The sequence below is a fragment of the Muntiacus reevesi genome, chromosome 18 (genome assembly GCF_963930625.1).
Source record: "Muntiacus reevesi chromosome 18, mMunRee1.1, whole genome shotgun sequence".
NCBI classification, from domain to species: Eukaryota; Metazoa; Chordata; class Mammalia; order Artiodactyla; family Cervidae; genus Muntiacus; species Muntiacus reevesi.
Window position 1 is genome coordinate 23,250,397 of NC_089266.1, and position 22,122 is coordinate 23,272,518.

General features: G+C 53.9%; 1 protein-coding gene across 1 annotated transcript in view; it reads left to right on the plus strand.

The window, feature by feature from the left end:
• Positions 1-16,319, plus strand: part of SRCIN1 (SRC kinase signaling inhibitor 1) — a 68,653-nt gene extending 52,334 nt beyond the window's left edge. The window contains exons 19-23 of the mRNA XM_065910900.1: positions 1,650-1,804; positions 2,101-2,253; positions 2,775-2,897; positions 7,209-7,355; positions 15,237-16,319. Of these exons, the coding sequence (XP_065766972.1) occupies positions 1,650-1,804; positions 2,101-2,253; positions 2,775-2,897; positions 7,209-7,355; positions 15,237-15,371 (713 nt within the window). The 3' untranslated portion in view covers positions 15,372-16,319. The remainder of the gene's footprint in view (positions 1-1,649; positions 1,805-2,100; positions 2,254-2,774; positions 2,898-7,208; positions 7,356-15,236) is intronic.
• Positions 16,320-22,122: the final 5,803 nt, after the last annotated feature.

Sequence of the window (22,122 nt, forward strand, 5' to 3'; positions counted from 1 at the left end):
ATGGGATAGTCCTGGACTGCATCCAGGGATTTCCCCACGGCTGCTGAGAGGACCACGCTGGGAGGATGAGAAAGCTCAGGCAGAGGGTCGTCCTCCTGCATGTTTTGTCCAAGCATGTGTGCCAGGAGCCAGGCTGTGCTGAGATGGGGTGCAGCACTGAGTGATGCAGATGTGGGTCCTGTGCTCCCCAAGCCTCTGAGCTCACAGGGGAAGCAGAAACCTGAATAGGAAATGGCAGTTGTCACTCATTCATTTATTCATTCTTGCCACCTGTATATTTGTTAAGTGCCCACTATGTGCTAGGGCTTTCCAGGTGGCACTAGTGGTGAAGAACCCGCCTGCCAATGCAGAAGACATAAGAGATGCAGGTTCAGCCCCTGGGTTGAGAAGATCCCCTGGAGAAGGGCATGGCCACCTACTTCAGTATTCTTACCTGGAGAATCCCATGGCTAGAGGAGCTTGGCGGGCTGCAGTCCATAGGGTTGCGAAGAGTCAGACACGATTGCAGTGACTTAGTGTGCATGCACACGTGTGCTAGGTGCTGGGGATAAGGCTATGACTACTTTCAAGGAGCTTAAAGTGTAGTAGGAGAATAATACTAACATCTGTGTTTATCAGGCACTTACTGTGCAGCAAAAAATAACCCCAAATGCTTTCTGTATATTAATTCATATAATTTTGCAACAAGTCCAGGAGGTGGATACAGTAATTATTCCCATTTTACAGGTGAGGACACTAAGGCTCAATGTGGTTAAGTAATCTGTCCCAGGCCATACCCAGTATGTAAATCAGAAATAGGAGGCAGGTGCTAAATGCTGTCCTACCGGAGACCCTGAGAGGGCAGGAAGTCCTTCCCATGGGAGGGGACTTTTCACTGGAGTCTTGCATTTCCCTGGCCAGTGAGAGAGGGCATTCCAGGGAGAAACATCATGTACCAATGCCTGGAGATATGTGTTTGGTGTTGCCCAGCTGGGTCCAGGCCCGAGAGTAGCAAGCAGAGCTGAAGCTGAAAGGTTGGCAGGCATGGAGGTTTGGAGTTGTGGGGACTCACTGGGGGATCAAAGGGCAAGGAATGTCAGGCTTGAGTGACTTTTCTGCAGGTTGCCCAGGAAATAGCCCCCACCCCAAGGAAGAACTGGGGGCAGGGAGAGCCTGGTGGGCAGGGTCAGACTCTTGCAATAGTACTAACTACTCTCTCCTGATGGAGGAAGGATGAAGATCTGTGCCAGGGCAGAGCTGAGGGGTGGGCGGGAAAGTGGTAGATTAGAGTAGCAATTCTCAGACTTGAATGTGCATGTGAAATCACCCAGGATCTGCTGGCACATGGATTCTGACTCAGCAGCTCGGGGTGGGGCCTGAGCTTCTGCATTTCCAACAAGCTCCCAGGTGCTGCCAGTGCTGTTGTTTTCTGGACCAGGCTTTGAGTAGAAGGGATGAGAGTGCTGTAAGCGAAGGAGTGACAGGGCTTGGGGCTGGATTGCATGGTGGGGAGGAGAGGAGGAGGAGGGGGCCTGTGTCCTTTCCTCGAGATTTCCCCTCTCCTCCTCCCTGGAGGAGGAAGCCAGGTTTACCCTAACCTTGGAGTCAGATGTGGCGCACAGACTCCAGGTTATGGGTCCTCTGACCCCCAGCCCCTTGGCTGCCCACAGATGAGCTGACAGTGCCCCGATACCGCACCGAGAAGCCCTCCAAGTCACCCCCGCCACCCCCTCCCCGCCGGAGCTTCCCCTCCTCCCATGGCCTGACCACCACACGCACCGGAGAGGTCGTGGTCACCAGCAAGAAGGACTCGGCCTTCATCAAGGTACCACCCACCACCTTGGGTAGGGGACAGGTATGTGGGGTTGAGTGGGAGGGATGCCTGAGAGGACCTCTGGAGACCCTCTGGAGTGGTCCCCTAGCTCAGAGGAGGTGGAAGGAAAGAAAGGAGGCTGGCCAGTGGTGACTCTGCTTCTGGCTCGTGCTTCCTCCATGGGAAGGGGGCCTGGCAGATGCGGAGCTGGGTGGGCAGGTGGGAGATAGTCTGGAAGGGATAGGACCTAAATGGTGAGCTGGCTGGAGGCAGACAGAGCCTGCTCTAATGAGGCCCGGGCCTTGCAGAAGGCCGAGTCCGAGGAGCTGGAGGTACAGAAGCCCCAGGTGAAGCTGCGCCGGACTGTGTCCGAGGTGGCCCGCCCAGCCTCCACACCCCCAATCATGGCCTCTGCTATCAAGGATGAGGACGATGAGGACCGCATCATCGCAGAGCTGGAGGTGGGTCAGGGGTCCCCAGGTCATCAGCCAGGTGCCCCCCTTTCCCCACCATGTGGATCTCAGGGTGGGGTGCCCAGGCTAGGATGAGGGGCTGGATTCCCGGCTCCCCCCTGAGGCTGGTTCCGGATTCTGTCCTTTTTGCCCCAGTTTCTTCTCCATTGTACAATGGGGGAGGGAGTGTAAGTCCCTCCCTGCATGTTTGAGTTTTTTGTTGCAATCTCTGAGACCCCTACTGCCCTGACACCTCCTCTGCTCTGCAACCCCACGCCCTAATATTCTGAGAATGAAGCTCTAACAACCTCCATTCTTGTGACTTGAGCCCCTCCCAGGGCTGTAAGTCCCCCAGACTCGAGTGTTCTCAGCGCCCCTCCCCGAGAGGCTGGAGACCTGCACCACCAGGGCCTCTGGGAAGAGACAAATCGCAGGGCAGAGTGACCGGTGGCCACGATGAGGGGCCAAGGAGTGAGGCTACGGTCCCCGTGCCCCCTCGTCCAAACCTGCCCCCACCTTCTGCTCCCCAGGTGTTTGAGAGAAGCTCAGTGTCTCCCCTCCCCCCCACGCCCCGCCGCCAGCCGATCCCCACCTTGCTGTCCCCCCCGGACCTGGGGCCCCCCAGGGGCTCAGCCCTGGGCCCCACATGGAAGGTAACGGGCTGCCCCCCACCTCTCACAGCGCTCTCTCTGCCTGTGCCTCCACGCTTCCTCTCCTCACTTCTCACGCTAACCCGCCAGAACGTGTCACGTGCCCGAGTCCCGCCACTGCCACAACCTCACCCCGTGGACCACCCCTCCCCGCTCCAAGGACAGGAGCATCACCCTTCCTTCCCTCTCGAGACTCCAGCAGCCTGGCATCTGGTGGCCCCTTGGGCCTGCATTTCCTTACAGGCCCCTGGTGGCTTGGGTATTTTCTTCTGATCTAGAGCCAGAGTTTTAGGTCTGGCTCGAAGCCCAGGTTCTGTCTGGGTCCAAGATTGGAGTTTGGGTCTTGCTTGCTACATGACTTTAGGCCCAGCTCAAAACCTGACTTTGTCTTGAAGCCTTGCCCAGTCCCTGCCCCCATCTCCCCACTCGGCTGCCTGTGCCAGGCGGGGGCTCTGTTTCTCTGCCTAGAATCTATGCCTTGTGCTGGGGGCCAGGACACCCAGGAGGAAGGCTCCTTTACAGCCTCTCTCCCCAACCCATGGCCCCACCTGGTCAGAGAGCTTGGGATGGAAGAAGTCCATGCGCTTCCTTGGCTGCTGGTTCTGTCTTTCAGCATCGGGAAGTTCTCCCTTCACTCTAACTTCAGTCCTTGCTGCTGTCCTGCTGCTCTTATTTCCTTTTTATTCTTTCTTGGGAATTTGCGGGTGACCTGCTGTCTGCACCCCAGGGGACTGTGCTTGGGGAGGGGGAGTCGGGGGGCAGTGGTCTGAGCATCTCTCCCTCTGCCCAGTCAGGTTGGAGCAGGAGGGCCTCTGGTCTGGGGAGGCACACGCGTGGTCACCTGTCTTGTCTGGCTCTCTGGGCCCAGACTGCTGGCTGCCACCTGATCTCTAGCCTGGCTTGAGGCCTGGTGGTGCTTTGGCTCCCTGGCGGGGGGAGCAGATGGGCGGTGAACAGGTAGACAGGCGGTCTGCTGGGCAGAGGATGGGCACAGAGCAATCCAAGGAGTCGTCTGGGGGTGAGTGGTGTGGCAGCACTGCGCTGGGCCGGCTGTGCCCTCAGCACCTGGGCACGCTGCACCCAGCCACTACTCCTTTCTGGCCCTGGAAGCTCCTGAAGGGGTCCGACGGGCAGAGCCCCTCCACTGGCCCTTTGGGCTGGCTGCCCCCCTGCATCCTGAGGCGCCATCAGGCAGTGGAGCCGGGTGGGCGTGGGTCGCCCTCACTGACTTCCCAGTCTGCACCTCCCACATCCAGGTAAGCAGGTGGCAGAGCTGGGTGGGTTCCCTTGGGAGGGGGGCTGGGGGTCCCTGCTGCCCCCCACGTGTCTCCCCATGGCTCATTTTAGTGGCAAGAGCACTGGACTTGGAGTCAGACTTCTTGGGTTCAAGTCCTGGCTCTGCCACTAGCTAGCTGTGGGTAAGTGACCTTGAGTAAATTACCGGACACACCCTCACACACCTGTTTCCTCATGTGTAAAGTGATAAGAATAGTAGCCGTTTCATGGGGAACAGAAAGGATTAAAGATGAAGGCGTATGTGGCAGTTCCTGGTATAAGACTGCTCAGAATTAGACCAGAGTTTACTCGACTGGGGTAGGGGTGATTGGGGGCCTCTCTCTGTGCCCCCATAAAAGCCAGAGCCAGGGGTGCTCACCCAGAGGCGGGTGCTCTAGCTCTGCCCAAGCTGGTGCAGCAGAGGACTTGGCTGAGCCCTGCCCACTGTGGCTGTGAAGCCCTCTGAGAAAGCTCAGAAGTAGGGGGTGGGCATGAGGAATCTGGCCTAAGATGAGGATGTCAGACCCATGCTCTGAGGCCAGAGGCCAACACCTGGTCTCCACCCCCATGGGGCTGCGGGTCTCGGACATTCAGTTCTATGTTACGAATAGCTAACATCTATCAAACACTTACACCGAGCCGGGCACTGTTCCAAGCACATGCCCACATTAGCTCACTTCATCCTCCACCAGCCTCGTGTTATTGTTACCCCATCGCACAGACAGGCAAACTCCTGGCAGTAACCATGAGACCTGCTCCCAGAATTTAACTTGGCTGCTGAGAAGTAAACATGTATAGTGGGACTTCCCAGGTGGTCCTCGTGGTAAAGAATCCACCTACCAATGCAGGAAACGTCAGAAGCTCGGGTTCAATCTCTGGGTCGGGAAGATCCCCTGGAGGACAGCATGGCAACCCACTCCAGTATTCTTGCCTGGAGAATCCTTATGGACAAAGGAGCCTAGCAGGCTCCCAGTCCATAGGGTCACAAAGAGTCGGACACAACTGAAGTGACTTATCACGCACGCATCTGTGCTTCTAAGTAAATTGGCATCTCTGCCAGGAGGTGGAGACGATAGAGTGTGGTGGAAAGAGGCCTGAGTTCTAGTCCAGCGTTGCCTCTAACTTGCTGGGTGAACTCAGTCAGGACCCTCCCCTGCCTCAGTTTCTCCATCTGCGACAGGAAGGGACTGGGCTCACCCACAGGCACCCCCCTCCCAGCTCGGGGGTGTTTGGTTACAGGGATCACACCCTCCCTCATCTCTCTTCTCCCTTCAGGCTGCCGCAGGCCCGAGGCCCTTCTCTGTCCCCCGGATCATCTTGATGGAATGTGCCCCCCACCCTCCCTCCCCACCAGAGACCAGGCTTGAGGAACCCGGTCTCGGAACAACCCCCACCCCACGACCCCGGACCTTGGCCAGCGGCCTCCTGGGCCGGGATAACCCACCAGCCCTGCCAGGGGTGGTGGCTGCGGCTTCCCAGGCCTGGAACAGCCTGATGCTAGAGAAGGAAGGGGCAGCCCTGAAGACACTGGTGACAGAGGACTGCAGCCCAGAAAGGGGAGGAGCTGGGATCCCCAGCCCTTGGGGACCTGCCCCAGAGCGGACCCAAGAACCCTCCACTGCGGAGACCTCCCCAGAGGAGACCCACAAAGACTCTGGACACCACACCCCACCCTGCAGTGGGGAGCGCAAGGCTCAGCGTGCTGCCATCACCCAGCGGATGGACAGCCTGGAGGAGACACTCCGGGAGCTGGAAGCCACTCTGAGCCAGATGGGCATGGCCTCTGCCACGGGGCCCCCTGGCAGCCCCCCACCTCTGCCCCCTGACCCCCAGGTGGCTGCCTGCCACTCCATCCTCTCCGCTTGTCTTCCTGCTCCAGTCTCTGTCTTCAGAGCTGGAGGGAGTCGGGGTCTGCAGGAGTACCACGCCAGCTCCCCTCCGCCTACTGGCCTCTCTCAGCCCCGCCACCCTCCTGGGAGCCTGGTGCCAGGCTGGGTTTGTAGGCAAAGCCCCTGGCAGGCTGGGAAGCTGGCCTGCCCAGGGATCAGCCTAACCAGCCCTGGTGGTTAGGCTCCCTCCCCTTCGTTCTGTATCTGTAAACCAACAAATAAAGTTCTTTCCCCCTTTTCCGTCCCCACGCTCCCCTTCTCCTCTCCTGTCTGACTTTCTCTGTCTCTGTGGTCTCTCTGCCTGCGCTTCTGGATCCCCAAAGCCCTTCTGGGCAGGCCTGGTCCCTGGAGTTGTTCAAGGGGGCTGGACTTGTCTGTCTCTAGGGAAACTTCGCCCCTATTCTCCCATTCAAAGGAAAGTGTGGGCCTGGGGCTGCCAATCCTACTTTGTTGGCAATTATAAAAACTGCTGGGCTTCCCTGATAGCGCAGTTGGTAAAGAATCCGCCTGCAATGCAGGAGACCTGGGTTTGATTCCTTGGTCGGGAAGATCCGCTGGCGAAGGGATAAGCTACCCACTCCTGTGTTCTTGGGCTTCCCTTGTGGCTCAGCTGGTAAAGAATCCACCTGCAATGCAGGAAACCTGGGTTTAATCCCTGGGTCGGGAAGATCCCCTGGAGATGGGAAAGGCTACCCACTCCAGTATTCTGGCCTGGGGAATTCCACGGACAGTATAGTCCTTGGGCTCGCAAAGAGTTGGACAAAACTGAGCAACTTTCACTTTCATAAAGACCCCTCTCCCAAATTTCGGGTGTGTTCTCCAGGGCCCAGGATGGAGCCCTTGCCAGGAGTGAGGATGATGCCAGGGACCCTCCCCTTAAAAACGGTCCCCCCAGAAGGGCACCAGCTGCCCCTGGGCCACCCAAGGAAACCACCAAAGAGCTCTCACTTGGGAGTTTCTGGGAATCTGGCTGGGGTTCTGTCCCCTCCCCTGTGGGGAAGCCTTAACCCTGGCCTCAGAGAGTGGGCCTGAGTCCTGGATGGGGGTTATGAAGCTCTGGGGAGGGCGCTCCAGGTCTCAGAGGGCCTACTGTACCTAGGGCACCTGTGTGATCCCATCTGCAACTCTGACTCTGTTCCTCTTCGTGCAGAGTGGCGGTGGCAGCGTGCCCCCCATGAAGGTGGTGACTCCAGGGGCCTCTCGGCTGAAGGCGGCCCAGGGCCAGGCAGGCAGCCCCGACAAAGGCAAACATGGCAAGCAGAGGGCCGAGTACATGAGGATCCAGGCCCAGCAGCAGGTAAGCCTAGGCACCGGGTGGGGGCAGGGCCGCACCCCACACAGACCCCACCCCCCACCTCACCTCCAGCCCCGGGCAGTGCTGTGCACCCCAGCTGGGTGCTGGCTGTCTCCTGCCAGTATTCTTGTGACCACCCACCTGCGGCTGTCCAGGGAGGTCCTCCCAGCCAGGACTACCCTACCAGTCCCTCAAACCATTTTCTGCTTCCTCTCTCCAGTACCGGTGCTCAGGATCTGGTTGAGAACATAGCCAGATCACTGATCACTCCTCTCGCAGAAGGCACCTCACTCAGGGCCAGAGAGGGCCATCTCCCCTGCTGCTCCTGGACAAGGCAGAGTGGGCAGACCCCAATGCCTGGGCCCTTCTGAGGCCGGTGCCCTGGGGTGTGGGAGGGGCCTTTACTCCTGGTCTTCTGACCACTCTTCCCCCTCCTCTGCTTCCTGCCCTCCGCCCTCAGGTCCCACCTGCTCCTTGGCCCTCTTCTCTCAACTCAGCCTCCCTCCTGGCTCTTTAGGCCACCTCCCAACTGAGGGAAAAACCAGTCTTGTGTTTGGGTTGTAGCAGGATGCATAGAAGTTGTGAGGGTGCTGTACCCTCTTTGAGATTAAAGGATGGTATGTAGAGGTGACAGCCTCACCCATGGCCCACCTGTGGCCTGATCAGAAGATGCAGGGTGGTCTAGATGTCAGGAAAGACCTTTAGTTCACTCATGTGGTTCAGAATTTCCAAGCAGCTCCTGTATTCTAAGTGCTAGGGGGGATTGGGGGAAGGAAATGTCCAGATGCTATGACTTGGAGAAGGATCTAGGCTCAGAGGCAGGAGGTTAGAGATGGGTAAATCTAGTCACCTCCTTGACAGAGCAGGGGACAGCTCAGAAAAGGAAGGGAACTTCCCAAGGGCCCACAGCAAGGTGGCATCAGAGCCAGGACTGGGACCCCAAAATCTCAAAGCTCTTCCCACTGCATGGCTCTGCTCCGCCTTGGGCACACAGGCCTGCTGGTTCTCTCAGAGTCCAGTGGAGACGGGCCAGCCAGGCCTCCACTAGCTCCCTGCTGGCCTGCTGTCTTCCTCACGGGTCCCCAGACACACCCAGCTTTTTCATGTCACCACGTGTATGAGTTCCCTTGTCCTGTGCAGGCTGGTCTCTCCCTCGGGGTCTAGAATGGCAGCTGACATTCTGCCAGACACACATTAACCCACTGCACACTCCCCACTCTGAGGAAGGGCCTTATCCCCATTTGACAGATGAGGAAACTGAGGCTTTACCGAAGGTCATACGGCTGACAAGTGGTGGAGGGGGTTTCAAATCCAAACTGTCTGACACCTCTGTCTCTCACCCTCCACCGCTGCCACCCCTCTACCCTGGCACACATCTGCCTGATCTCCTCAGTGGGCGTCTCCTTCGTCTGTAATTAGGTTCCCCATCTCTCCCCCTGGCTCCCAACTCCCCCAGAACCCAGCTCCTCTGCCTACTGCCCTCTCTCCTGCCCCTCCAGTCACTTGCATCGCCTCTCCTCCATTCATTCCTCGGCCCAGGCCACTCCGAGCTTTACGCCTGGGCTCGGCTAGGTCTCCAGTGGCCTCTTTACCGCCCTGCAGTCTGCTCACCTCTCTGCAGCGTGTTGGGCATACAGTCTGCCCCCACACACTGGGGGCCATGGGACCCTCCTCTGCTTGGCATTCCACCCCCCTCCTTGCTAGCCCTCACCCGCCTCCTGGCTCCTTTCTGGGAGACTCACCTATGCCCACCTCTTCGTTGCTCTGTACCCAACTTCCTCCTCAGCTTCTCACACCACACACTCCTCTCCTTGGGTACCAGCTGCCATCTCTTCTGGCCCAGGTCTCTGTTCTGAGCTCAAGCCTGCCCCCTTGCTCTCCCCTCAGGAAAGTCACCTGCCCCAGTCATCCACCTAAGCCCCATGGGGGCTCTCCTGAGCTACCCCCTACCTCAGGGATGCGGTGGTTTTCTCCTCCCACATGACTGGTCTGGCTCTCTCTCTCTCCCTTTCACTTCTCTAGTAAATGCTTTTTCTTTTTAAAAAAAAAAAAAGGGGGGGCATCTTCTCTCTAATGAAGTATTACATGTTTCTTGTAGAGATGTTTTAGTAAAGAGACATCATAAAGAGGCAAGGAAACAAATCACCCAATGTGGCAGTACCCCAGTGCAAGCCTTCCTGAGGTTTCCCTGTGAATTCTGTGACCTCTCACCTATCCTCCTAGACCGCAGGGTGGGGAGGGCTATTTTAAAATGCAGATTGGGTTGTATCACTGCCCCCAGCTTACCACCTGTGCCCTGCAGCCCCAGCTGGATTTAAAAAAAAATCAAAACTCCCTCACTGGCTGCCCTGACGCTTCACCTCCATTCGTTCCAGCTGCCCTGCATCACCTGGCCTTCCGTCCTCCAGCTGGGGCACCGTTTCTCCCAGCTCTGTTTGTGACCCTGGTCAAAGTCCTCTGCCTTCTGCAGGCTCTTTCCTCATCTGTATAATGGGGACAAGAACCCAGGGGCAGGCTTCTGAGCTCCTGTAATACTGGGTGTGGAAAATAGCTCCGAAAGCCACAGCGTGCTCTCCAAAGAGGAGTCACCCCTGTGCTCGACTGCACTGTCCCTTTGGCAGGGCCAGGGGCTGGGCGGAGGCCTCTCCCTCACTTCTTGGTTCTAACACTAGGAGCTCCAAGCTGCCTTGGCAGTGATGAAAGAGAGAGGAATAGAAGCGCCAGGACCAGACACAGAAATTGGGGTAGAAGAGTGGAGAAAGGGGTACAACTGGGCCTGGTATTACAGAGAAATCAGGGGAAATGATTGAGGAAAAGCGCTTGGATGATGTGCTCAAGGGAGCAGGATGGACTTTCCTGATGGTTCAGTGGTTAAGAATCTGCCTGCCGATGCAGGGGACATAGGTTTGATCCCTGGTCCAGGAAGATTCCACATGCCTCAGGGCGACTGAGCCCATGCTCCACAACTGCTGAGCTTGCACTCTAGAGCCTGTGTTCCACAACAAGAGAGACCACCTCAATGAGAAATCCTAGCACCGCAACTAGAGAGTAGCCCTCACTTGCTGCAACTGGAGAAAGCTAGTGTGCTGCAACAAAGACCCAGTGCTCTCTAAAATAAATAACTACATTAAAAAAAAAAAAAAGATTCAGGAGTGGGATAAGAACCAGATTCCCAGGGGACAAGGATCAAGGGCTTGGTGCGAGCATGAAAACTGAAGACACCCTCTTATACTTGGGCTAAGCAATCTGCTGAATACTTAGTGTATCTCCTTGGATGACTCCAGTGACGAGGCAGTAATGAAGTGAACAACAGGAGATGTTCAGGCACTCAGGGACCAGTGAGAGCTGGAAGCTGGACCTCCTTGGGGAGAGGGACCTGGGAGTTTAGGGAGTCCTGTGAGAGCTAAACGGTAGGCGCTCTAGTTACAGAGGGCGCAGCATGCCTGCAACATACACCGAATCGGGAGGGAGTAGAGGAGAAACTTTACCCCCTCTCTCCCTCCCCACCCCGTCCTAACCTCCACTGGCCAAACTCAACAAGAAGCCAGTCAGCCAAAGGATGGCGGGGTCGACCAACCTGGCCGCAGAGCAGAAATCAGATTTGGGGAATGCGAGGAAAAATAGAAAATAGCACTCCTTTTCTGTACCAATTTTTAGCATATATATCTTATTTAATGCTCAGAACAACTGTATATCTTCATACGTGCATTAACCACTTTGTCACTGCTACATGCCTACAGCACCTAGAACAGTTCTCGGCACATGCAGGCACTCAGTAAATATTTGTTGGCTAGGTGAATGAGTGGTTGGATGAATGAATGAATTTGCCAGTGATCAGGCCCAATCCAAATGGAAATATACAATGCAGACTTGAAATATTAATATACTAATGATATGATAATAATAACAGCTACCATTTATTGCCTGCGTCCTGAGAGCAGGCACTGGGTCTTGGGCTCTGTGTATAGTATCTCAACCTGATTCCAATGCTGTAGGGTCTGTTATCCTTGCTTAGTGGGTGAGAACATGAAGATCCAGAGAGATACCTGCCAAAGGTCGCACAGTTAGGAAGTGGCAGAGCCGGGGGCTTGAAGCCAGATTTACCAGGTACAAATGCTGCTGTCCTAATGCTGCATTCTGCTGCTTTGGCAGGAAGCATAACTTTGTGGCTGCCACCAAACTTTGGGGAGCTGCTACTCATGATGGGGATGCTGTTGATGAGAACATCAAGGGAGCAATTTTGGCCTCACTTGTGGCAGTTTGAGTAGTTTTAGCCACAAATAATAGAAACTCCAGTTCAAAACGGCTTAAACAGCAAGGAAAAGTTTTACCAGAACAAGAAGCAGGGAGGCTCCAGGGTTGGGGAATTCATATACTCAAGGACATCAGGACCTGGGTGCCTTCCATATTTTGGTTCTGTTGACACATCCTCCCACCCACACCCCAGCACAGCTGCCTTCATTTCAGGGCTGTAAGTATATGGATCATTTCTTTTTTAAAGCTTGATTTTTAAAAATTTATTTAATTTTTTTTGACTGCTGGGTTTTGGTTGCTTGCAAGGGCTTTCTCTAGTTGTAGCGAGTCAGGGCTACTCTCTGATCGCACTCTGCGGGCTTCTCATTGTGGTGGCTTCTCTTGTTGCGGAGCACAGGCTCTAGGCACGTAGGCTTCAGGAGTTGTGGCACACGGGTTTAATTGCCCTGTGTCTTGTGGGATCTTCCCAGACCAGGGATTGAACCGGTGTCCCTTGCATTACAAGGCAGATTCTCAACCATCAGACCACCAGGAAGGCCCCCAAAGATCATTTTAGAAGCAGGAGAACCTTCCCCAGAGACTCCCAGCTGATCTCCCCTCTCTTCTGATTACCCATCCCTAGGTCATCACTGGCTAGAAGGGAACAGCCTGAACTGCCATTGGTTCTATTCACCCTTGGGCTAGAGGAAGCCCTGCTTCTTCTGGCAGCCCAGTGCCTGATTCAGGCAAATAATAAGGAAGAAGGGCATGTGGGCAGGGGACGGTGGCACCAGGAATGACCCTGGAGGAGGCACCAACCCGGCTGGCAACATCAAGATGATCTGTTATTATGTGGGTGATGGTGCTCAGTCGTGTCTGACTCTTTGCCCCCATGGACTGTAGCCTATCAGGCTCCTCTGTCCATGGGATTTTCCAGGCAAGAATACTGGAGTTGGTTGCCATATCCCACTCCAGGGGATCTTCCCAACCCAGGGATTGAACCCGAGTCTATTGCATCTCCCGCATTGGCAGGCAGAGTTTTTACTCTTCAGCTACCTGGGAAGCCCCAAGATGACCCATACTTGCTTGGGAATCTGTGTCTCATAGCCTGGAGGGACAGGTCAGCATGCTCAGGGTGCCTGGTGAAGGCTAGACTCTGGCCCACAGGAAGAGGAGGGGTGTGGGGTTCAGCCCTTCGAGTGGGTCTGGCTAATGGTTCCTGGTTCCCCCCGCTAAAAGCTGACCATCTGGGTATGAGGTTTCTGCCTGTCACAGAGGTGGCAAAGCTCTTTCTCTGGACATAATTAAGAGCAACGGGGGACATAATTAAGAGCTGGTGATAGGGAAGCAATGAAAACCTTCAGAGGCAGCAGCTGTATCAGCCGGGAACTCTGAGCAGCATAGGGCAGGGCCACTGGGGACGGTTGGACATGTTCCCTCAGCTTCAGAGGAGTGGTGGGTACTCTCCTGGAAGGGAAGATGGCCTGAGAGGATGTTACAAAGCAGATGCTCACAGAGCAAGCAGAAGAGCTGTCCATGAAAGGCAGGGGCTTCCACGTAAGCTGGTGACTGCTGCTGCTCCATGAAGCTTAAAGGCCTTGCACCAGCTATGGGAGAAGAGGGAGAGGGCATCTTCCCAATGAGGACACCTCGCCTGAGTGAACGCGGGGTCACAAGGGAATGTGAAGAGACTTGGGAGAAAGTGGACAGGTCCCCTTGCCCCCCTGGGTTTGGGAGAAAAAACTCTAAATGGGAAATGGTGGGAGGGGAGGGGTGGGACTGGAACCCACAGTAAATGATGAGGGAGTAAGAGAGCTCCTGGTTGTCTTTAAATGAGTCCGTCTCCAGGCTGGGGTACCGGGACCCCTGCAACACAGGCCATGCCAGGCACATGGGTTCCACAAAGGGCTGAGCAATTCGAAGGATGTGGGGGCTGCGGGCCTGGAACCCCTCTGAGAAAGGAGTGAGCAGCCACAGTCAGGATGAAAGGGGTTAGAAGACCCAAACAGTGAACTCATGCCTGGATTTTCATAAAGGGGAAAATGTAGACCGCAGACCACAGTGTGGTGAGCAAAACCCAGAGATAGTTCGCTGTGCACATGTGGATGAAGAAATGTGATCAGCAACCTCAAGGGCAGATTCACTGTCAGCCAGTCAGGTGCCTGTGGTCACTTCCCTTCCCAGTGGCGGGGGGCATCTTGCTTTCCACTCCCCCACCCCCCTTGCAAGGCATCTGATAGAGGCTGCCAAGCAGCCAGATAATTATGTAGGTCGAGGAGAAGCGGTGTGGCCATGCCCAGGCGGGACCTGCAGGACGTCTCTGGCAGTGTGCCAAGCACTCTGCTTCCAGTTCACATCCCTCTTTTCTTAAATCAGGGCAGTTTGGTTATCACATGAGTAGTGGCTAACCAAAGCTGGGAAGGACAGTGGATACACCTACAGGGAGAAAACCTGGTCTATGTTACTCTAACCCAGTGATCTCAGAGTTAACTGTGTGGCAGGATCACGTGGGGCGCTGGCCTAAAATGCAGATTCCTGAGCTCACAGGACAGATGGTTCCTGGGGCAGGGTCCAGGAATCTGCATTTGTCAGAGGTCATCCCCTCCGAGATGCAGATGGGTCTAGAACCCTCTCACATCTCCAGGACCAGTGTAGGTGCCAGGGGTCTGCTGGAGGTGGGGAGGGGGCACGGCTGTTTCTAACCATCAGAGGTGACCAGTGAGTGCCAGACACGTCTTGAGAGGGTGGCTCCCCATTACCCACGAGGCACAGCTCAAAGCTGGAAGAACACTTGTGGGGCAGGAGGTGGGGGTGGGCGTGGGCATCCTGAGGGTTCCAAGAGGACAAGTTCACTCTTCAGCTGCCACCGGAAGACCTCCTGCTGAAGTTGGAAGGGGCCCTGGTTGGGCTGCTTCTCCCCTCCTGCCTCCGTTTTGCAGCTAATGTTTCATTTCTTCCTTCCCTTCCTTGCCCTCTCCCCCTCCCACCTGGTCTGGTTCTGCTCCCTCCCCTGCTCCCCATTCTGGTCCTGGGCTGGCCTTCCTTGTGCTTCTCCAGTCTCTCTTCAGCCTTCTGTCTTTCCTGTCAGTAACTGTGGACTTAACCGCCCACCCCAGGCCCTTTGTTCCAACCTCGTGTTCCCCTTTCTACCCCTGCTCTGACACCTTCCTGCCCTGTCTCAGAGGACCACTCTCTCCAGATGCTCCTCTGGTTTCTGTTTTTTGCAATTAATTTTCTCTTGGATTTGTGGAGATTTTTCATTTTTCAAAACTGTAGGGTGGGATAAATTGGGAGATTGGGATTGACATATAAACACTACTGTGCATTAAAGATTGGGATTCCCTGGTGGATCAGATGGTAAAGTGTCTGCCCGCAATGCGGGAGACCCGGGTTCAATCCCTGGGTCGGGAAGATCCCCTGGAGAAGGAAATGGCAACCCACTCCAGTACTCTTGCCTAGAAAACTCCATGGATGGAGGAGTCTGGTGGGCTACAGTCCATGGGGTCGCAAAGAGTCAAGACACGACTGAGCAACTTCACTTTCTTTCACTTTCTATGTATAGAACAGATAACTGAGAACCTAAAAAAACTAACTGGGGGCCAGCACAAAGGCTCCCCTTCTCTCTGACCCCAACCTCTGTTTTTGTTCTAGGCCACTAAACCATCTAAAGAGATGAGTGGTTCGAATGAGACCTCAAGCCCAGTCTCAGAAAAACCTTCAGCTTCCAGAACCTCCATCCCCGTATTGACTTCCTTTGGAGCGAGGAATTCTTCCATCTCCTTCTAGAAGCTTCCTTATAACCCCACCCTAGCCTGCCCTCCTCCCTCTTCCCTGCCATATCTCTCTTTCCTCTGCTTCCCTTCATTTCCACCTCATTGTCCAGAATCTCTGAAGAGTTTGCCATGGATGTGGCCCTCTCAGCTCTCTCTGCCTATTCCCTGTTGGTGTTTTTGGTTTTTTGAATGATTCATTTTTGTCTTTTTTTTTTTTTTAAGGGGGAAAAAAAAAGCAAACCAGTAAAACTAAAGACCAAAACACACCACCTTCCCTTGATTTCTTATTCCAAAATGGCGCACTTCCTGTCACCGTCCTTCCCTTTTCTCTTTCCCCATGCTCCCTCCCAAGTCCATCCTGAAGTTCCTGCACCCCTGCCCTCCCTTCTCACTTCCCCCCCCCATGCTTCCCAAGAGCACTCCAAACAAACTCTGAGCCACGGAGACTTGGAGGGGCAAGACACCCCCTTTTCCCCTTCTTCAGAAACCTTCCTGGAGGAAAACCTGGACATTGGACCAACCCCAAATTCAGGCTAGAAAATTGGACGTAAGGAGACTTTGGCCCGGGAGGTGCCGCACCTGCCCACCCTCAGGACATGACTGAATTCTGCTGCTTCTCTGCTCCCATCCACTCATGCCCGGGTGGGCCTGGAGTCAAGACAGGTGGGCTGCAGAGGGAGGCTAGAGTCAGAGGGGCCTCAGGGTGGTGTGACGCCGCTGAATCTGTGTGTCCCAGGAGAGGAGCTGGCTTCCCGGGACCACCTCCCCGTGGTGAGGAGCTGCCTGGCCCGTGCCAGTGGGAGGAACGGGCACCTTTGGACTGCTGGCTGTGGACCGTGGGTTGAGCAGACAGCCTGATGCTGGGGACACTGCCTTGGGAGAGGGCAGCCCCGAGGAGGGGTATCTGATACTTTTAGTTTCCTAATTTAGCACTTTAAATGACATTAACTTATTTAATGGGGTGGGATGGATAAGAATGAAGGGCCTAGCAAATTAGACTTGGAGGCCTAGAGGGTGGGAAGGGTCTTGTGAGGGAAGTGGGGGCAATAGAGAGGGGGTTGATGGGGGGCAGTGAGGACAGCTCTGACCCCACAGCTGGGCTGACTGGACCTTTAACCATCCTCTCTGAGATTTGAGGGTTTTCAGGGAAGGCGTTAGACATGGTTTTTTAAATGGGGAGCTGGTGACCCTGGTGAGATTCTCAAGGGTCACTGAGGCCTGACCAGCCAGCCAGTGCCCCCAACCTCTGGCCCGTGGGCACCCGCCTTGCAGAGGCTGTGGGCAGTGAGGCTTTTGGTGGGGGTCCTGAAAAGGGGAGGGAGACATCAGTTTTGGCTCTCAGCAACCACCCCCCCCCACCCTCAGGGCACAGTGAGGGGCCAGCAGGGAGATTCTGTGGGTGGGGGAGGAGGAGGATGGAGAGGGGTCCCCAGGGAGCAGGATTCTGTTTGGAGCACAAAGTGGAGTAAGCACAGGGGAGGAGGGGGTTGGGATTAGTGACCAACCCCTCCCCCAGAAAGCACAGAAAGAAGGAGCCATTGCAGGAGCAGAACCTTCTGGGGCCTGGCGCCTGAGGAGAGCCCGGGGGAGCTGTTGAGGGTTGGGGAGGGAGGGGACACTGGGTTGTGTTACTTCATTTTCTTTTTTTGTTGTTGTTTTTGTTGGTTCATCCTTGTTTTCTAGCTTTGGATCATTTTTGTACAAAGGCAAGCAAGCCTTTTTGAAAAATAACAAAAGAAGAGGAAAAAAATCCCTCCCAAAAAAAAAAAAAAAAAAAACCCTGGAAAATAGAAAAAAAAAAAAAAGGACCTCATAAATGATGCAATTACTTTTAATTGCAGGCAACTCTTTACATTTAAGTGAAGTGTCTTAACATTTTATATTGTTTTAAAAATATATTTACATATTATATATATATAATATACGTAATATAAATATATATAAATATTTAAAAAAGAAAAAAAAAAAAAGAAAACCACAGCATTCTCCCTGGCCGCTGATTTGGCGGGGGAGGGGGCTGGAGGGTGGGCGCATTGGCCTGGTTTCTGTGGTCCAGTGAAATGGTTTGGTTTGATTCGGCTGTACAGAGACCCCTGACTTGGAGGGGAGGGGGGAGTGGTGCCCCCTCCTCCCCCAACTCCATGACTCTTTGCTTGCTACTTTTCCCTTGCCCCACCTCCCATCCTCAGCCCTGTGCCCTGAATGTTTGCCTCACCGTCATTGTCCTGAGCTGAATGTCCCTTTGTGAGGGAGGGGAAGGGGGCGTGTCCATCCAAGAGGGGGCAAATGGAGGGAGTCCTGTGCCCCACCCCACCCGCTGCTAATGTGGAGCCCAGTGGAATTTGTACCTTTCACTTTGGTGCCAGCGCATTTATAGGAGAAGTTGTGCACAACTTGTGTGTGTGTGTGTGTGTGTGTGTGTGTGTCCACGGGCACTAGTCCATTTATTGGTGTGCAGAGGAGAGGAGGCATGAGCATGCACAGACATGGCCTCCCGCCTGTGTGTGCAGGGAGGCACGCCCACAGCGGTGCATGAAACCAGCCTGGGCGTTGGCACGCGCGCACCGGCACCTTGGCGTGGAGAAGCTTGGTGTGTAAGAACGTGTGTAATATGCGTGTGCAGACGCAGCAGCTGTGAGACCTGTATGTGTACATGGAGGGGTGTACATGGAGGTGCGTGCGTGCACACGTGTGTAGACCCCAAGTATAGAAGCGCCTGGATGTGTGTTCCCTCATCCCTGCACCACTGGTTCTGGCACTCCTCTCAAGCCCCCAGCCCCTGGGCCCTCTCAAAGTCCCCAGCACGTCAAAGCCCCCCCAGCTGCATGCGCCTCACTGCTCCGTCCATCAATGTGTGCTTGACCAAGAGAAAACCAAGACGTCTGGGGGGACCCCTGTACCTGGTCCCCCCAGCCCCTGCCCACTGTGCTGTGTTACTCGCATGGGGGGTTTCTCTCCCACCCCTTCCACAATATGCTGTTTCCCCAGGAGCCTCAGGCGTGAGGCTCTGCAAGGGGTCCCACCTGGGACCCCCCAGGGCGAGCCTGGCTCACACCCCACCCTGTCCCCCGTAGGGCCCATGTTGGTGTAGCAGTGATGGCTTCTGTGGGTATTCTGTGACCTCTGTCAGTGTAACTTGACAATTTCTAAATGGAAAAGGGTTGCTGTGTTTTCTCTGTCTCTTTTTTAATGTCCCTTTTCTTCCCCCACTTTCCTGCTCTCTTTCCTTTTTGGTTTTTCTAGCTGAGTGTTTGGGGCTTAAATAAAATTTGTTTCTTTTTTCTCTCCTGGATCTCCTTCCTAGAGGCTGCTGTCTCATTATTTCTCATCTTCACCCTGGAAGGTGCTGGGGCGGGTGGAAGAAGGGGCAATTCCTGGCAGCCAACTGCCTTACGACTTAGGGGGCAGAAGATTTAGTGGGCAGAAGACTTAGCAGGCAGAGCACGAAGTGGGAGAGGTGGAATCAGGGCCTGGGGGGGGGCTGTTGCTGCCCACAAGAGCCCTTAAGAGCCAACATCATCTGGACGCTGGAGAGGAACCCCACGAATTCATGGGGTGCCAGCTCTCCACCATCAGCAAGGATGCTACTGGCATCACTGACACCTGCAAATGACAAAGCCAGGCGGGTTAGGTGTCTTAGCGACCATCACACAGCTAATTAGATGCACAGTCAGCATTGGAGTCCAGCTCTGCCCGACTCCAAAACCAATGCCTCCCCCCAAAAACTGAATCCAGTCTGCTTACCTCCAGCTGTTCCCTGGATCGGTCCTCAGCCTCCTGCCGTTTGGATGAGCTGACCCTTTTAATGGTCTCCATCCATCCTATCAAGAACATCAGCTTTCAAATTGTTTTTTCCCAGCTGTATCTAAGTAAAAAATTCATTTTACATCTCAGTGATTTAGACGTGTCCACACACACACAAACACCCACATATTTAGTGAAATAGTACCTACTGTATACTATGCACTCCACTATTTTCTGTTATATTTTATTTTATTTTTTTATTTTCTGTTAAATTTTAAACATTTGGTCACAGCCCACTCTGGATTTCATAACCCTTGAAAGGGTCAAAACCCACAGTTTGCAAAATACTAGTCTGAAGATTTAGCCCCAGTCACATAGCATTTCTGCTTTGTCCTCCTCAAAGGCCTACTGGTTCCTCTTACACCATGCTTGCCTCTGAAATTGGAAGACCCCTGACAGGAGATTTACCCTAGATGCTGGTTGGGTGGAGCCCTGGACCCTGACCCTATAGCCAGCAAGCTGCCTGAACCCTTCCAGGCTACCACATCAGAGTCTAGCCTCCCCTGCCATCAAGTAAGCCAGCTGACCTGCTTTGGTTTTTCAGGTTTCCCTGGAATTCTGAAGCCTGTGCCACTGTCCCAGTGTGTTCTAATCGTCCTTGAGGCTGCCCTTCTAGGCACTGCCCAGCGTGACTGAGACCTGGGATGTTATTCGGTCTCCTCTACCTCCTCCTGTAAAACCATCCCTTCCATCCCATGAGATAATGACAGTGGCCTAGAACCACCCTTTTCCAGGCCTCGTTGGAACCCAGTCACACTTAGGTTGAGGATGTGCTCGCTGTCTGCAGGGAATGCCCGCTCCCTGGGTCACCCACCTGCCAAGTAGCCCTTGAGGTCTGACTGAAAGTCAGACCCCACCCCTTCTGTCCTTTTTAAAAGGCAGCAGATCTTGCCTTCTCTCTCTCATCCTATTTCCAGAAAGCTGGGCGAGTAGCCAAAACCCCTTCATCTTCCAGAATCACCCCATTCACCAACAGTTCAAGATCAAGTCATAAATGGGACCATCCGTGCATGGCAGGAGTTACGCCAGGCACTTCATTCGTCCTTCAAATGCCTCCCGGCTGTCTACTCCTGGCTGGGCCCTGCTTATTGATTCACTGGGATTATGGCTCAGCGCCTAGGAGGAGACCCAGCCAAAACAGAAGTTCCTGAGCAAAATCATGACAGACAGTGAGCCGTGCCCCAGGAAGGCAAGCAGGCCTGCAAAGACGGTGGCTGAGTAATGACGACCACCTCAGAGAGTGTGACCAGAGGCTCTGAGGTCACATTTGAGGGAAGGTCTTCAGTATCCACAGGGGGGCTGCCTGGGAGCTGGTGGCTGGGTGTCCCACACAGAAGGCCCTGAGGTAGGAAGTCATCTGTGGGTCCTAGAAAATGAATGAAACCCAAGTAGATTGAGAATTGGCAAGGAGACGCAGCGTCACAGGAGGTCTTGGTCTTGGGCAAATGTAGCAAGGAAGGTGGATTTCTTCTCAGAGCCATTGAACCAATAGGAGGGTCAAGTCAGAGGGTGACATGATCTGACGCTGTTTTTCAGAGTTTACCTGTGGCTGTGGTGTGATGAGGTGGGGTGAGGGTGGGGTACAGATGACGGCTGCCTGAGCTCATTCACAGTGAACAACCTGATGGCTGAGGGAGGGGAAACTGAGTCTTAGAGACTTTGTAGCTACAAAGTGATGGAGCTAAGACGCAAACCCATGACTCATCTCTCCTGTTAGCCATGCTTTCTTGGTGCTTTTAATACTCATCATTACACATATTAAGGACTTCCCAGGTGGCTCAGTGGGTAAAGAATCCATCTGCAATGCAGGAGATGCAGGAGACACAGGTTTGATCCCTGGCTCAGGAAGATTCCCTGGAGACAGGCATGGCAACCCACTCCAGTACATGTGCCTGGAGAATCCTATGGACAGAGGAGCCTGGCAGGCTACAGTCCATGGTTGCAAAGAGTCAGACACGATTAAAGCAATTGAGCACACAAACACACATATTAAGTGTTCATTTAATCCTTACCATATGTGCTATTACCTCCTGTCCACTGATGGGGAGAGTGACTGAGCAAAGGATTTGACTGACCTCAGGTTGGTCTCAGAACCAGATTCTAATTGATAGTAGAAAGGGGGCTTCTTTACCAATAAGAACCTGGGAAGTCCACATATTTTCTCCCTCACCATCTGTACATCTCTGAGTCCCCTGGGAGTGTTCTTCCTCCTCGATCTGAGTGGCTTACGTGATCCTAAACTCACAGGGCAGCAAAGCATCCTTTACAGTGCCAGGACCTTGGGCCCAAGGCCATCATACCCACTAGCTGACATAGGCTCCCTCAACATTCCCTAATGCCGACTGGTTGAGAGCCCTCTTAACGCCATCTGGCAGGAAGCTCCACCCCATACCCCTGGCCACCTGCCAGGAATTTCACTCAAATCCACAGACTCTCTGCTTCAGCTCAGGCCCGATAATGCAGTCCTTCCACCGGCCCATGTCAGAGAAAAATCCTTATTCCTTTAATTCAACCCAAACAGATTTGGAGTTTTCCTATGAAGTATATGTCTATCCCCATGCCAGTACCACAGTGTCTTGATTGGTGGTAAGTTTTGAAACTGGGAACTTTCAACTTGGTTTTCTTTTTCAAGATTGTTTTGGTTGTTCTAGGTCCCTCACATTTCCATAGGAATTTTAGGATCAGTTTGGCAATTTCTGCCGAAAAAGACAAAAAAATGGGGATTTTGATAGGGATTATATTCAATCTGCCATCTTAACAACATAAGATCTGAAACATGGAATATTCTGCCGAAAAAGACAAAAAAATGGGGATTTTAATAGGGATTGTATTCAATCTGCCATCTTAACAACATAAGATCTTCTGAAACATGGAATATCCGTTTATTGATATCTTTTAAAATTTCTTTCAATGATATTTTAATTTTCTTGGTACAAGTTTTGCACTTCTTTTATTAAATC